Source organism: Coenobita brevimanus, chromosome 71, assembly GCF_032717465.1.
Source record: "Coenobita brevimanus isolate Jiangsu-jjx chromosome 71, ASM3271746v2, whole genome shotgun sequence".
Taxonomy (NCBI): Eukaryota; Metazoa; Arthropoda; class Malacostraca; order Decapoda; family Coenobitidae; genus Coenobita; species Coenobita brevimanus.
In genome coordinates, this window is record NC_137024.1 from 39633271 (window position 1) to 39651204 (window position 17934).

The 17934-nt window shown below is 41.0% G+C and overlaps 1 protein-coding gene across 5 annotated transcripts in view; it reads right to left on the minus strand.

The window, feature by feature from the left end:
• Window positions 1-1384: 1384 nt before the first annotated feature.
• The window catches only part of LOC145406647 (uncharacterized), a 488439-nt gene continuing 471889 nt past the window's right edge, over window positions 1385-17934 (minus strand). For all 5 annotated transcript variants that reach the window (XM_080277733.1, XM_080277730.1, XM_080277729.1 and 2 more), the window contains 2 exons: window positions 17223-17442; window positions 1385-2908 (listed from right to left, as the gene is read on the minus strand). In XM_080277733.1, the coding sequence (XP_080133859.1) occupies window positions 2837-2908; window positions 17223-17442 (292 nt within the window). In that variant the 3' untranslated portion in view covers window positions 1385-2836. The remainder of the gene's footprint in view (window positions 2909-17222; window positions 17443-17934) is intronic.

Sequence of the window (17934 nt, forward strand, 5' to 3'; positions counted from 1 at the left end):
CCGTTTCCTATGAATCCGGATTTGTCATCATAACTCGGTTAATAACGACTCAAAGATATATATATATATATAAAACCTTTATTTACAGTTACATAATACCAGACAATATTGATATTGCATGCAGTTTGTGAGAACTAAAGCTTATATACATTAAGAGTAGCCTAGAAGGCTACTGATTTCGCCTCCTTTACTACCATCTAATGCAGGGACCATTGCTGACCATATCAGCATAATTTAGGTGCAGTATTCATTACTTAAATCTGATTCTGTATACTGATACTTCCATTAACATACACACTGCATGAATAAGAATTAACTTTATTTACGTGACATGAAATTTCCGTTCTTTGATGACAGAATCTTTGAAAATGTGTCTCCCTGCTTCCTTCCCACCCCAACTAAATCAACGTAAATGTAAATAATGCGTTGTTGCAAACTCATAATAGTATTCCAAATCTGAACCGATAATGGCTGGCCAGACTATTCATATACTGCATCAAAACTTTCCCATTCACTATGCAGACAATGAAAACATTATCAGGATTATGAGACAATGCTATATATGTATATATATAATATATAATGTACTTAGATCACTGAGACATATAAAAATACTATTATTCCTTTTATAATAATTTATCCCTCATCAATCAAAAGCAAATTAACTCTTAGTTCATTTAACTGAAACCAATGTTATATTTAGTAATCAGTGCAAACTGCCCAAAGGCTGGTAATAAATGCAGCCAAGGGAGGATCCCCAGTACTGAAAAACAAGCACCTAAAGGGAACCTGATGTTAGCAGGTTATGTGCAACTTCATAATCTGAGCACTTGAAGAATACCTATAAAAAATGTGGTGATGAAAGGATGGGAAGGCAAGCATGTGCTTCCTTCACACAAGAAACATTATGCATGTATTTCAATGACAAGCTTTAATAGGATGAAAAAGAAAAGGATAAACAGGCTGAGTAGGACACATGGTCACTCGACCCAATTATAAGAACACAATGAACATTTTTTTTTAAATATCTTTAATCTCTCCCTCACAACAAGATTTATTATTTCATTATCAAACTTATGAATTTAATGAAACAGATTTAGCTATATATGGAATGCAATAAGCAACTCTGTCTTATGATGCACATTTCTGCTGACTACTTGAAGCCAGTTATGCCTCACCTCATCTCCTGCTTATTAAATAATATAACTGTTTACTATACAGCTATGTACAGGTCAGCAGCCCTTAAGCACCGACTTAGCACAACCTTTTGCATGTTGAATTATGGCTACTGCTAAACCTTTTTTACTGTACTGGATAAACAGGAAGTACAATACAGTATTCCACTTATGCTTTAACCACAATAGGTGTGAGTATTTGAGGAAAAAAAAAAAAAAAAAAAAAATGGAGTCCACTGCTCATTATGTACCATTATAATCCTCCGAAGATGGCTTCAAAGATACTGTTTGTAACTTTTATAAGGTACAATTAGTTTCATGTGAGATGTAAGACATGAAGAAGCTAGGGAAACCATACCCAAGATAATATTACAAAACAAACCCAAACTGAGTCACAAGGCTTAAATGCCATACAAATCAACACTTGGTATTTGAAAATACTATACATACAGTACCTATGTCAATTAACATTTCCTTACATGAAAATCGTTGGTCAATATGGAAAGTTTATGCTTTGACTCACTGGCCAAAACATTTCAACAGCTAAGTAGAAACTCCAGCTGTAGAACTGAGAATCTGATGAAAATACCTAATACTTAAACCACATCAACATGCAGAGTATTTGTAAAGTCCATTACCATCAGCAAAGCACCAATACAGCAGTAGACTGCAATGTGTGATGATTCATTTATTCCAATGCATAGGTGTACATTAATATCTTCTAATACCGGTACATGTAACAAGAATATTCTCTTAAATCACTATTTTTTTGTTTACTTTTAACATTGTATTACCAGAAAAGCTATTTACTTCTATGAATTTACTGTAAAAGTCAAAGTGAGAAACTGCATGCTATGACTGTGGAAGTAGGTGAATCATCACTTGAATAAAGACAACTTTAGTATGGACAAAACAAAATTTCTGACATGTTTTGATACACTGACACTGGTGACTATGAGATGACACTGTTCCTGCCAGTGATTGTTGTGTCAGTGGAGAAGGTGCAGTGACCACACCACACCAGAACTTGGCCTCTTCCCATCAGTCTTGCTCATTTTCCTCTCATTGCCACTACAAAGACTCACCAGGTTCTCAGCAATAATAGGACACACTTTAGTTTATCCAGGTCATTTCACCATGCTGTACTATCTACCATGGTAGTTCAAGGCTGTACAGCTTTCCAAACATTGTACAACCTCTTCACACAAGTAAAGCTTTCCCACTGCTATATAATTTCTTTACAGATAATAGCTTCCACATGACTGTACAGCCTCATCATAAATGTACAGTTTTCCCCTCACTGTATAGCCTCTTCATGGTTGTATACATCATGATACATCCTCTTCTTGATTGTACAGTCTTCCCATCATCATACAGACTCTTCATGTTGTACAGCATTCCCACAATTGTACAGCTTGCCCACAACATGCATTGGCAAGGGACGATTTCACAGCCAAATGTAACATTTACATCAGTATGTTTCATACATGAATGTACAGCAACAACAGTAACTCTCACAGAACCATAATAAATATAAATACAGCTATTGCTATATGTACAAAACATATCAAATAATGGGACTTAGGTGATGTCTGAGTTGGGTTGTATACAAGGAACAGAGTTGACATGAATTGTATGTGATATTTGGTATGCTTTCTATGTTACTTTCCACACTGTTCTTCAAATGCCGCCATCAAGTCACTCTGACGATTCATGTCAATTTGACCAGCCATCTGAAAGAACAAATATATATACATATATATATATATATAAATAAATACAAATCATCATCAACATAAATTTCTTCAACAAACAAATAATATGTTCAGCATTGATACTATCCATTATCATCATCATTCCAACCTTTATTTCATACCAGGTGAGGTGAGGCTGGATCCAGTGTGAATGCTAAACAGCACAAGCAATACAGTGAGCCACACAACCATTTATAAACCATCCAAGCCTTTGACCATTCAAACAATAACATATATACGTTTGTGTGTGTGTGTGTGTGTGTGTGTGTGTGCGTGTGTGTGTGTGTGTGTATTTACTTATTTGTATTTACCCCCATTTGTAGTATACAGGAATTGAGTAATGCTTGTGTTGTCCTGTCTCCTAATCCACATTTATCAAGTCTACATTTACACACATGAATGTTTTACTCATGCATCACCTCTTTGTCTAAATCGTTCCAAATATTTATGTATTTACCTAATATACCTAATTGTGATATACACGGAATGTGCTATGCTCGTGGGTTTCCGTCGCTGATTCTCAATAAGTCAAATTTAGCTTTAAACTTGTTTAAGTTTCTAGACTGGACAATCTTTTTGTCCAGGCTATTCCATAAGTCTATACTTCTGTAAGGAAAGCTATATTTCTTGATATCCTTCAAGCACCTTGACTTTTTCAATTTCATTCCGTGTCCTCTTGTTGCTCTCCCATCCCATACAAACAGATCTTCTTTGTCAATTTTATCTACTCCCACCATGGTCCTGAACACTGCAATCATGTCTCCCCTCTTTCTCCTTTCCTCTAAGGAAGGCAAATCCAGCTTTTCCAGCCTCTCTCTGTATGACGGGTCTGCTAGACTGGGGACCATCTTGGTTGCTGTTCTTTGTATTCTCTCAATCTTGTGAATATCTTTCTTTTTGTGTAGGGACCACACTACTGCATATTCTAACCTGGGGCAGATCATGGCCACTATCAATTTTTTCATCATCTCCTCATCCATATAATGAAATGCTACTCTTATGTTAGTCAAGAGTTTATAAGTCTCTCCAACTATCTTGTTGATGTGCCTTTCTGGTGACAAACTATCTTGGACTAGCACTCCCAAATCTTTCTCTTCTCTCATTTTTGTGATTAATTCATTACCCAACAAATAATTCAGTGATGGTCTCTTGGTACTTTTACCCATTTCCAATATTTTACATTTCTTTACATTAAATTTCATTTCCCACGTCCGGCTCCAATCGTGTATCCTATCCAAATCCTCCTGCAGCATTTTACAATCCTCCTCAACCTCTACCTTCCTCAAGATCTTTACATCATCAGCAAACAGACTTGCATAACTGTTCACTCCATCTACCATATCATTTACGTAAATCAGGAACATTACTGGCGCCAACACCGAGCCTTGAGGGACTCCACTTGTTACTTCCCTCAATCCAGATATCCTATCCTTTATTACTGTCCGCATTTGTCTGTCTCTCAAAAAGTCTCTCATCCATTCCAAAAGTTTCCCCTTCAGTCCTATATATTCAAGTTTCCACATTAGTCTCTTATGAGGTACCTTGTCAAAGGCCTTCTCTAAGTCTAAATACACACAATCCACCCAACCATCTCTCTCCTGTACCACATCAATCGCTCTAGAGTAAAAGCTCAACAAGTTAGAAACACATGACCTTCCACTTCTGAATCCAAACTGACATTCAGCCAAAATATTCATCTCTTCCAGATATTTTATCCATCTGTCTTTCAGGATTCTCTCGCACACTTTTGCGACCATGCTGGTTAGAGACACTGGTCTATAATTCAGGGGTTCTTCCCTGTTTCCTCCCTTATAAACTGGTACCACATTTGCCCTTTTCCATTCTTGTGGCACTTTCCCCTCTTCCAGAGAACACACGATTAAACTGTGAATTTTATCTGCCAGTTGTTCTCTGCATTCCTTCAGTACCCAATTAGAAATTCCATCAGGTCCTGGGGCTTTCCTTACATCTTGAGTTTCCAGTAATTTATACACTTCCTGTACCTCCACTTTTATATCTTTCATCACCGGTACATTTCTAATCACTCCCTTCCCTTCCACAAACTTTTTTCATTAGTGAAAACCGATTGGAAACATTTGTTCATTATTTCAGCTTGCATTGCTGCATCTTTATAGACCTCACCTTTTACTTTCAGTCTGGTGATTCCTTCCTTTTGTTTCAGTTTCCCATTAACAAATCTATAAAACAGTTTGGGTTCATCCTTGCATTTGTCTATTATACCTTTTTCAAAATTCCTTTCTTCTTCTCTATGTATTCTTGTGTATTCATTTCTAATTCTTCTATATTCTTCCTTTGTTCTGTTGTTACCTCTCTTTCTCCAATTGTTCCACACCTTATCTCTCTCTTTTTTTGCTATCATACACCTTCTATTAAACCACTCCTTTTTCCCGTTTTCTTTCCCTCTTCCTCTTGGTACAAATTTTTCCACCCCCAAATTACAGAGGTCTAGAAAGATATCCCACTTCCTCTGTATCTCTCTTGTTTCTCTGAATTTTCTCCAATCCGCATTTTCAAAAAAGTTCTCAATCCTGTAAAATTTGCTTTCCCAAAGTTGTATCTTCCCTGTCTATGAAGCTCGTCTCTTGGCTCGACGTTCCCTATTAGCATCTGGAACTCAATGACCACATGATCACTTTTTCCTAAAGGAGAGAGATATTTCAATGATTCTATTACATCGGGTTCTTTGGTAAACAGTTAATCTAACCTTGCTGGTATGTCCTCGCCTCGAAACCGTGCCTCTTCTTTGACCCATTGCGTCATCACATTATTCACTGAGCAGAGGGTGTTGCGATGGTTTGGGCATATAGAGAGAATGGATAATGAGCGATTGGTGAAAAAGATAACTAGGTCTGATGTGAGAGGTGTAAGGCTGAGAGGAAGACCACGAATAGGATGGATGGACAGTGTGAAGAGAGCACTGGATGCGAGAGGGATGTCTGTTGAGCAAGGAAGAGTGGCTGTGCGTGACAGACGTAAATGGAGAGAAATTGTGAATGAATAAGTGATGACGCAGCCCTGAGGGGATATTCTCCCGCATTTGGTCTGATCAGCTAGTCAGGTCAGGTGCGGGTAAGGGGATGGGTCTGTTATGATGTGGCAGGGGTAAACCAGCTCTGCTGTCGGGCCCTGCTGCGGATGTCACTGATTGCATTGCACAGTTGACCCTTGTGCGGTGTGGTGCGGTGAGGATCTGTCCGTTCTCCCCTTGGGGCTAAGATGCGAATGAATGTGTTTGAATGGATGAGTAACTGGGGAGTGTGACGTCCTGTCTCGGCTACCTCCCTTTCCTTGGGGGAAGCAGCCTAGGTATATAGATAGATAGATATTTAATAACATAGTGCCCCATGAATCCTCTCCGCCTCCCGAGTACCATTCCTTCCAGTTCACCTCTTTGCAGTTAAAGTCACCCACCAACATTGTATTATTACTTTTCTTAATTATTTTTTGTAAATAACTACCCATATCTGACAACATCTCCTGGTATTCGTCATCCTTCCATGCTCTCGTCTTACGGGGAACATACACTACCGCCATATCTCTCTTAACATTCTCTCCAGTTTCTAATTTCACATATATCACTTCAGCCCTGCCTTCTCCCATTTCCAAGGTATCTACATTTATGTTGTTCTTCACTGCTATCATCACTCCTCCTCCCGTTTTTTTCTTTTCTGTCTTTTCTCCACAGTTTGTATTTACCATCTCCCAAATGAACATCAATATCTTCTCTTAATTTGGTCTCTACAAAGCACATGACATCAGGTTCATGTTCTCTCAAGAAATCGTTAATTTCGATCCTTGCCGATATTAAACCATCAACATTAGTATATATCACCTTCAAATTATTTTTGATGTTTTTCATACCCTCTTCTCTCCTGCTCTCCGTCGGTACCACTTCCTCAACTTCTGATCTTTCACAGCCATCCCCCTTAGTTGCCTTCACTTCTATTTCCTTAAATACCACTTCCTTACTTTCATATCCATTACTCTCCAAAAAAAAGTATTACATTCTTCCTCTGTCCTCCTATCGTTTTTTCCTTTACTTCTACCTTCAATGATTTTAAAACTTCTCTTTCTTCTTCATTCAAATCTTTTCGTATTATAACATTTTCCATCCCTGCCTCATTGCTTATTTTCCATGTCAGTGTGTGTGTGTGTACAACAAAGTCTCAATTACCCAGAGTAATTCGGCCAACCCCTACACCGAATAAAACAAAAAGCCGGATATTGCATTGTAACACCCATCGGCTCAATATCTGATGCTGAGCCGAATATTGTGTTACTGTCCATCTTGACCCTCTATTCTAAAAACTTTCCCATGAGTGAAAGATGAAAACTAAGCATAAAATACAACACAGTAATGATACAGTACAGTAACACAGTACTGTAATACAGTGCTGGTTGGCTACCACATACAAGCTGGTTGATACGCCTCTCAGGCAGATATTTCATAGAACTGCCAGTTACTTCCCATTTCGCCAACAGATATTGCATAATTCTGACAGTTAATGCTTTAATATAGTCAAACCAATGGTGTTGGATATTGGGTTGGGTTGGATATTGCAACTGGTCTACATTTTGAAAAAAAATTTCCTGCTGATTCATGCTAATTTTGTACAATTCAAGAGTGATGATTTTGAATATACTTTCAAAAATTATGTAGTTTGTCAAAATTTGTCACAAAACGAGAGTATATTTACGCAATAAAGGAAATACGGCCTGCATTAAACAGCACTGTAATGGCTACCACAAGAATGCATAAAGGTGATGTGCAAGACAATTGATTAGCACTGGCAGTTGATCTAAGGCTGGAATTTCCCTCTTTTAGATTTCCTGGCTTATTCAGTGTCTGAACAGTCGAGCTGCAAGCAGTCTGCCATCAAGCTGGCATCCCATATCCCTTGATATCTGTGCTCCATCATCTTGATGTCCTAGTGAAACCTTTTGCCTTGTTCTTCACTGGTTGTGCCAAGATTCTCTGGGAAAAAGTTAATGTGGCTGTGCAAAAAATGAACTTTCATACTCATGTTTGCCCCCAAGTCTCTCAACGATGTCAGAAGAGTCTCCACGATGGATTCATACCATAGTTTTCTGTTTTCTCATTTCCAAGAAAATCTGAAACTACGTTGACATATGCAGTCCAGAAATCTTTTTCACCTGGGACCATGGATTTCATGAATTCATCCTTCATGAGCAGCCTTATTTGTGGGCCGTCAAATATTCTTGCCTTGAGTTTTTCGTCCAAAAATGAGGGGAACTTCAAGCAAAAGTATTGGACGCATACAATTTCCCTGACAAGAGTTTTTACAAACTGTTTCATCAGGCCTAATTTTATATGTAGTGGGGGCAGCAGAGCATTCCGAGGTTGAACCAGCATACATTTTTGATGTTCTTCTCTTCAACTGTAAACTGTTCTCTGTATGGCCATTCCTTCCATATCCAATGTTCCTTCTTCGCACGGCTGTTCCAGAGACACAGAAAACAAGGAAACAGCTTTCATTCCACAACAAGCGCACAGTGGTGCCAACCCCACCAGTACAGGTACTTCCTCACAGTTCACTAGTCCCCCAGTGACAGCGAACCCTCCTCCACAGATGGTCAATGCTCCATCTCCCCAGACAGTGAGTATGACCCCTCAGGTATCTAGTTCTCAGGGCACCATGTTTGCCGCATCATTCATTCAGCAGCCTCATCAGTGGCTGGCTGCTTCCTCCACAGGCCCTCCCACAGGTAACAGTGCCTTCCTTGTCCAGCCAGGGTTTGTGGGAGGCATTCATGTAAAGGTCCTGAGAGACAATGATTCCTCAGGTTGCTCCGTCAGGCAGAGTCTAGTTCAGCCTGAGGAGTATACAGGTCGACAGATCCAAGGTCAGCTTATTGATGGATCAGCAAGATTGTTCCCTGAGGCACGTATCCAGGTGGCATCTCCATTTTACACTGGTACGACACTTGCAGTAGTCATGCCAGAACCTTTGTTTGACATTATAATAGGCAACATACAAGGTGCCAAGTAGCACCGTAGATGACGCTACTCAGACTTCGGCTGCAGAAACACGAGCCATGGCCGAGGCTCCAAACTGTGTCACGCCGGTGACCACTGCATTGCCGTAAGATCTGATTTGTGGCCAAGGTGTTGTTCAAGAACAACACTCTGACCCAACACTTGCTGCTGTGCGGAAGAAACAAAAGGGTAGAGTGATTAAGTATTCACAGGGAGGTCAAGCCAGGTTCCTTCGTAAACAAGGACGGCTCTACCGTGAGTCACAAACACCCCAGGGCGAGGTTCGACTGCAGTTTGTCGTTCCCGCTAAGTATTGCCAAGCAGTGTTAGAATGGGGTCATTGTTCAGCCTCAGGAGGTCACATGGGCAAAAGGAAGACCCAGGGCCATATCCGTGCTGACTTTTTTTGGTTGGGAATGGGACAAGAAATAGATAGCTCTGTGCATTCCTGCAATGTGTGTCAACGTACCACCAATCAGGGACATGTCTTTCCTGTACCATTTGAATCCACGCCCATTATCTCTTGACTCAGTTGAAAGAGAGAGCAGTGGTGATGTGGGTGCAGACCCGACGTCTCGCCCGTTGGCCCCACAGGACACATTATGTCCAGGGCCTGTATATAAATATGTCCTGTAGGTTAAGGGGGAAGTTCGAGAACCCCGCAGGGACAATCCGAGGCTGTGTTTGAATTACTTTGTGGTGTCTCGAGCTGTGGGCCTCTCTGAGGATTCCCGGAGAATGCACATTATCCACGTGAGTGTTCACATCCACGGTGGGTGTTAAAATGTGACCTGCCCAAGACTGTGTAGGGATTCTAAGCTTGCCAATGTTAATCATAAATGTAGAGTAAGGTTTAACCAGTAAACTATAAGGGTCCTTTGAGATTCTGTCCTGGGAACACGTTTCCTGGTTAATAATAATATAGGTTTAGGGTTTAACCAGTAAACTATAAGGGTCCTTTGAGATTCTGTCCTGGGACCACGTTTCCTGGTTAATACCGGTAATGTATCCAATACAAAAATAATGGCGACCTCGAATGTACAAAGCTTGGCTGTCACTTAAAATTTTCGGCTAAGGTGTACTCTTTGTAACATAAGTACTGATTGCTAGACAGTGAGAGAGATTTTGTAATTTAATAAAGATTGTTTGTCGCCCTGACACTTTTGATGCTCCACCTTGATTGCTTTTGCAGGTGCAGCTGATGGATGTAGCAATTTTGTTGTGCTGATCAGCTGATAGTCTCTGCCACATGCTGCTGCCTCTTCTCTTCTGCCTCGTCGTCTCTATTTGCTATTGATTTGTATTATGTAATTTTACATGTAGGCACAGTTACATCACAACTGTCACACCTACGCCGTGTATTACATATATCACGCTACATAACAATTAGTTGTTAATGTAAATGTAATGAACTTTTCGCTCAGTTTGACCTGAGTACAGGATTTTTCACCGTCGTCACAGAGTTTTTTTCCCTCAAGCTTGCTTCTATTAACGTAAATACGAGGTTTTTAGGTTCATGGGCGACCGTGATTTTCTCCTGTAGCAGGATAGTACACACACCACAGTGTGAATCTTGTGTGACTGAGTTAGGATTTATATGTATGTATATCGAAAAATTTGATTTTGATGGGGCGTAATGTCACAAATTCGTGACATTATACTTTAGTAAGAAAACCACGAATTCTAGTGGAATTTCCACTAGGCATCACTCAGTTCAACTGTCCTCATATTCACTCCGATTGGGATGGTTTTCAAAACATTTCTCATTGTTTCACAAGTGATCATTCTTATCCATGACAATAGTGCTTTCACTGAGTGATTTATTGTGAGCCTATATCGCTCACTTTCTTTCCATTGACCGTTGAAGTTAAGCCACGCCCTACTTCCGGCCAGCTCCTACCTCTTTTCCCCGTTTGAATTAGTCAGCTTTGAGTCGCCTCGAGAGTAGGACCGTATGTGCCCAGCAAGAGTAGTGCCTCCGTTGTACAGCGAGTTCCTGAATCTCCAGCTAGATGGTGAATTGGCGAAGCGGGCTTAGCGAATAGCAGTGTTTTGATGTTCATCACAGGCACCTAGACTATTCGTTCGGGTCCCCTCCACTGACCAGTATTTCTGTTCGTTTTTCTAGGCATAAGTATGTTTAGCTTTTGAATGGGCGAGTGAGTGTATTCTCCTTGTTATTTTGAATTCATTTTTGAAATTCATATAACGTAAATTTATTTAATTGTAATAAATAAATTTACAGTTCTTTCTCTTCAGCTTAATGTAATTAGACCCGTGTTTTATTTCTCCACATTAAGCTTATTTTAGTTGCCGCTCCTAGTTTGCACAAACTCTTTACAATATTCCTAACAGGTACATAGGCCAGTTCTTTTGTATCAAATTTAAATCCATTGTGCCAGCAGGAGTTAAGCACCAGCAAGAACTGTTTATTATTATTATCATTAGTTATTGACTGTCAGGGGTGGAATTGCTTTCTCAAGCGGCTAACAGTACTAACAAACAGCACGTGTGAGTAATTAGTCTCTGCTGTGTACTGTTGAGAAAGTTTATAAATCCTCATCCTTAGAGAATCGGCAAAGTAAGCTGGCATAAAGTAAAGCATACTACAGTACTTGATTTTCACAAGTCAATCCTTTGTCTCTATCTTCAAGTAACATCTAGCATTATTAATTCATAAATTCACATCCCCCCGTGACACAAACGTCACTGGTATGTTTACACAACCCTACTCTACCGTCCTGAGCAGTCAGGCGGTCGCTTCATCTCAGATGTTTTCACCCATATGTTTACGTGGTACTGTAACATGCACCCTAATTTTATTAATTCTTTCACGAATCATGGCAAATCATAAGAGGGGTTGGGGGGAGAAGACAGGTGTGCCAGATGAGTCTTTTCACATCTGTAAGAAAAGGAAACTGATTGTAGAACTACGAAAAAATGGTCCGAAAGCTGGCCACAGGAGCATGCAAATTTCTGAACTCAATGCCAGTGTGGGGACTAAACATAAGGTTTACTTTGAGTTGTAGAAGCACCTTATCGATCCAGTTCTTCCTGATGGTCTGTTATGTATTTCTGAATATTTCTGGGTTGGTAAATAAACATCACATGTTAAATCTGTTTCCTCATTGTTTTTAGCTGTTCTGCTGTGACAACTTGTTTGATTCATAAACGTGATGCCTGTTCTAACCTAAGAGTTTAACTAAACCTGACCTAACCTAGCTTAACTGTACATAATAATTTAATCTAACCTAACCTCCAGCTGGGAAATTGAGAAAAAAAATCCACCTTTGAGTTCGGTGAGTCTTCCACTGCGCTGGAAACAATGGTAGGTACAACTTAAGGAACGTGATGATGATAACGGGGAGGAAATTTCCCAGCAGGAAAAAGTAATTTACCAAACTGATAATAGTCAGAAAATATAGAAACAAGCTGGAGGAATGTGAATTGAATTGGTAAGGTCTTGCTGCTGCTTAAAGTGTACATTTACCAGTAAATAAATGTCTAATGGTACTTGCGTTTTGTTTCCGCTGGATTAATCGTGATTTTGGACTATTCAGGAAACTCTTCACACCAAATTGCCTGGATAACTGGGCTATCTCTGTAGCATATACTGTATTTGATATGATGCAGAAAAAAAAAAAGTATAGTTATAATTATACTTCTGGTATACTGTATAAAGAAAAATGGAAACAGCATGTATGGTATGATGCTGAAAGTAGGAAAGATACATAAAGTACTTCCCTCTTCAGGGGCTAAGACCAGGATGCCTTTCCTGATATCAACCAGTGGCTCCTGAATAGGACTGTATATCTGACCTTGCTCTTGGTGGATGGGGGTGACCATCATCTGCTCAGTCAGTGTAGAGATGGCATAATGATCTCTACACTGGGTGACAAGCCAAATGGTTTCCTGTACCCAGAAAACCACTTACTACGCTGTGTGGTAACCATATAACCAGGGTTTCTGGCAGGGTTAAGTGTCCCACAGATTCCCCTATCCTAAGCCCCTTAATCATGGCAGTTGTTTCAGAGAGCCTCAGAGGGCCCAATACCTGCCAAGGGCCTCAACCAAATGGGCAAATGCGCATGGCCATCTGAAGTGTGAGCGATCTGTGAATGAGGAGAGCAAGAGGGTGGAAGTGGTGAATGTGTTCAAGAGTGCGAGATATGCTGTGATGGCATTGTGTGTAACAAAGATGAAAGGGTGGGAAGTGGAGGAGTGGGAGGGTGTGAAATGTGTAAGATCGGGCATGAATGGGCCAGGAAGATGCAAGGAAGGAGTTGCTTTGTTGATGAATGAGGTCTGGCAGAGTGGAATGAGAAACTACAAATGTGCCAGCTCGAGGTGTATGTGTGTCAAGTTCAAGTCTGGGAAGGTGAAAATGGCGGTGATTATAACGTATGCACTGTGTGATGACAGGAGTGAGAGAGAAAGAGATGGGTTTTGGGATGTGCTAGTTAAAGTAGTTGGAGAAATGCCTAGAAGCTATAAAGTGATCATAATGGGGGATATGAATGGAAGAGTGGGCACTGGTCCTGAGGATGACATAATAGGTTGTTACTGAGTACAAGGAGAAAATGATAATGGGAAGCGACTAAATGATATGTGTCAGGAGAGGAGATTGTGCATTTATAACTCGTATTCAAACACAAAGATGCACACAAATATACATGGTATAGAGGGAACAGGGATCGTGCTGAAAGAAGCCTGATAGATTACATGCTCGTACAGAGGTTGATGATGGGAATGGTTGCTGATACGAGGGCCACGAGAGGAAGATGTGGAAGTCTGTCAGATCATATGATTGTGGTACGCAAGATCAAGCTGAGACGAGTGAAGTGGATCAGGAGAGAGAGGAGCAGTCAGGGAGAACGACTAAAGTCAGGAAGCTGAGGATCAAAGAAATAGCAGATGATTACAGGACCAAAGTAGAGGAGGAGTTAGAATCAAAGAATTGGAATGAAATGGATCTGGACAGCCTGTGGAATGCATAAAGCGACTGTTTAGTTAGGAATGCTAAAGCGGTGTGTTGTGTGATGAGAGTAACAACAAAGAAGAAAGGTACGGCATGGTGGGATGAGGAGGTTGGGAGTGTGGTGTAGGAAAAGAGGAAGAAGTGGCTAAAGTGGTTACGGGACAAGGGTTCAGTTGAAATGGGAACTGAATATACTGAGAGCAAGAAGCACATGGGGAGACTGGAAGGGAAGAAAAAGAGGGAGGTAAATGATGATCTAGGAAGAAAAATGAATGCAAACTACTCTGAAAAAGAAAGTTATTCTGGAGAGGGGTGCGGAAATGTAGAGGTGAAACAGGAAAGAAAAGTGATGGTGTGAAGGACGTAGGTGGTAGATTGTTAACCCATGGGGATGAAGGACCAGATGGAATGAATATTTTGAAAGCCTGATGAACAGGAATAGAGAGAGCAGAGTGGATGTAAACATGACTGGTTTTGGGGGTGTGCTGAAAAGGAATGCAGAGCCAGGAGACGTGACACTTGCACAGGTGAAGAGTGAAGTGGCTGAAAAATGAGAAAGCAGCTGGGGTTGATGAGGTGTATGCAGAGATGCTTAAATGTAGTGGAAAGAGTGGAATGAGGTACTTGTTGGAGATGTGTAGGAAGGCATGGATGAGTGAAACTGTGCCTGCATAGTGGAAAAAGGCTGTGACTGTACCCCTGTACAAAAATAAAGGTGAGCGAAATGAGTGCAAGAATTATCGTGGCATAAATTTTTTTGAGTATGGTAGGGAAAGTATATGGAAGAATTATTATAGAGAAAGTAAGAGAGATCTCAGAACTCCCAGTGAGTGATGAACAGGGTGGCTTTAGGAGTGCCAGAGGATGTGTGGATCAAATACTTGCGGTAAGACAGACAGTGGAAAAGGCGTGTGAGAAGGACCATTAGGTGTTTATGGCATTCATAGATCTGGAAAAATCATACAACAAAGTGGACAAAGTGGGATTCTGGCAAGTTTTGCACATATACAGTGTAGATGGCAAGCTGCTAGGTGCTGTCCATAGTTTTTATGATGGTAATGAGGCATGTATAAGGGTAACTGGGCATCTAAGTGAATGGTTCACGATCAGTGTGGGCGTTCGACAAGGTTGTGTGATGTCCCCATGGTTGTTCAATATATATATGGATGAGATGATGAGAGAGGTAAAAACACGAGTGGTGGAGAGAGGGATGGCATTGGTAGTGAATGGTGATGGATGGAATGTCTCAAATTTGTTGCATGCTGATGATGCAGTACTGTTTGCAAGTACCAGACAAGAACTTGGTGGGCTAGTACAGAGTTTTGCTGATGTCTGTGAGTGTCGTGCCTTGAGAGTAAATGTAGAAAAGAGTAAAGTGATGGTTATTGAGAGAGAAGGTGACTCCCGGTGCGATGTTACAGTGAATGGAGAGAGACTGGAAATGGTTGTGAGAGTTCAAGTACCTGGGTACAGTGAGAGAAAAGAGAGGAAAATGTGCAAAAGAAGTTGAAAGCAGAGTGATACAAGGAAGAAATGTAGCTGGTGCAATGAAGACCTTGCTTAGAAACAGAGGCGTGAGTGTTGTAACTGCATGAGGCTTACATATAGGAATCTTAGTGCCAACTTTAACATATGGATGTGAGACTGTGATGTGGTATGAAAATGAAAAGTCAAGCGTAAGAGCAGTGGAGATGGGACTGCTGAGGAATGTATGTGGAGTACAGAGAGTGGATAGGATATGAAATAATGTGATTCATGAAAAAGGTGGAATGAGGAAGTCGGTGGACACCAGAATCGAAGAGTGTGTGCTGAGATGGTATGGTGTTGTGGAGAGAATGGATAACAATAGAAAAGATATACCTGAGCGAATCTGAAGGAAGGAGGAGGTGAGGTAGGCCAAGGAGAAGATGGAGAGATATGTTGGATGAGTGTGTGAGGAAGAAAGGTTTGGAAGTAGGTCAGGGCAGGGAACTGACAAGAAATCGAGCTGGCTGGATGAATGTTGTGAGAAGTGAATGATCAGGGCTTTGGCACCCCATTTTAAGGTGGCAGTGTCCGGATTGACTCAATCGGATGTGTTTATGAGCAGCTACAGAACGTGGTGAATGTTCTTGGTGTATCTGACAGAGCCATGATTCCGGGGGCTTGAATGATGAGTGAATGGAAGTGTGGCATATTGGATTGGGCAAATTTGGGTTGTCTTGACATTGCTACTCCTCACCCTGCCCTAGGATGGGAAAGGAGGTCCAGATGTTCATGATGATGATGATGAATGCTCTTGGTATCATGCAATCACATTAATTAATTCATCATCATCATCATCTGGACCTCCTAGGGCAGGGGGAGGAGTAGCAATGTCCAGAAAGCCCAATCTGCCCAATCCAATGGGCCATGCTTCCACTCACTCACCATTCAAGCTCCTGGAATCATGGCACTATCAGACACACCAAGAACATTCACCACATTCTGTGGCTTCATATAAACACATCCTATTGAGTCAATCCGGACACTGCAACGTTAAAAAGGGGTGCCTTTTTCACCACTCTATTGTTGTCCATTCTCTCCACATGACCATACCATCTCAGCACACTCTCTTAAATTCTGGTGTCCACAGACTTCCTCACTCCACATCTTTCACAGATCACATTATTTCATAGCCTATCCACTCTCTATACTCCACATACATTCCTCAGCAGTCCCATCTCCACTGCTCTCACTCCTGACTTTTCATTTTCATGCCACACCATAGTCTCACATCCATATGTTAAACTCGGCACTAACACTCCTTCATGTACGCCTCATGCTGGTGCAACACTCAAGCCTCTATTTCTTATCAAGGCCTTCATTGCACCAGCTAGTTTCTTTCCTTGTGTCACTCTACTTTCCACTTCTTTTGCAATTTTCTTCTCTTTTCTGTCACTGTACACAGGTATCTGATGTCTCTCATCAATTCCAGTCTCTCTCAATTCACTATAACATAGCACTGGGAGTCACCTTCTCTCTTAATAATCATCATTTTACTCTTTTCTACATTTACTCTCAAGACATGACACTCACAGACATCAGCAAAACTTTACACTAGTCTACCAAGTTCATGTCTGGTATTTGCAGGTAGTACTGCATCATCAGCATACAACAAATTTTGATATTCCAACCATCACCATTCATTACCAACGCCTTCCCCCTCTCGATTACTCGTGCTCTTACTTCTCTCATCACCACATCCATTCCTTAAACCTTTACAAAAAGAATCTTCAAATTCGACATGTCAGAGTGGATCAATGTCTGCCACTTACAGCTTCCCTCCGTCTCCGCTCTTGCTCCCTTAACTTCTGACGGTCACGGTCACTAAGCTTGGCACTGTCATGGGAGGATGTTGGTGTTGCAGGTGGGTGGGAGCTGGGAGGCCCAGCAGGTGTGGCCAGCTGGGGGTGGGGCGAGGTGGATGCAGTCATGGGGGTAGCCACCTTCGGACCAGAGGAAGGACGTTCCCTCACAATTAAGGACTCCCGCCGGCTGCACCAGACAGAAACAGGAAGCTTCATTAGAGCTTCAAAAAGACAAATTATACCATCACCATATTCCCAGACTTATTTTCAACTAATAAATAATGTGGGCAAGATCAAAAACAGAAAATGGAAGAATTATCAATAGTGTCAGCCTATGCTGTACAAGCAATCAATCATAATTTAATCCTTCAAAGTTCTCAGCTCCATCACACAAGCAAAAGCCCTCCACTTTAGGTCACTGATTAAACTGCTCTCACACCTGTGGAGTGCAACCATTACAGCATTAGTGTGATTACACCGAACAATAGTGGGTAAGATATGTAATGCATGATGAGTAAGGGTGGGCGTTTAGAGGATGAAGCGCTTGAAAGGGTACAACAGTGAAGAGAGGTTGCCAGTTCGATGAATGCAGTGATAAGAAATAGGGAAGTCAGCATGGAATTTAAAAAGTCACTCTGTGACAGTATTGTGATACCCACTCTAATGTATGGAAGCAAAT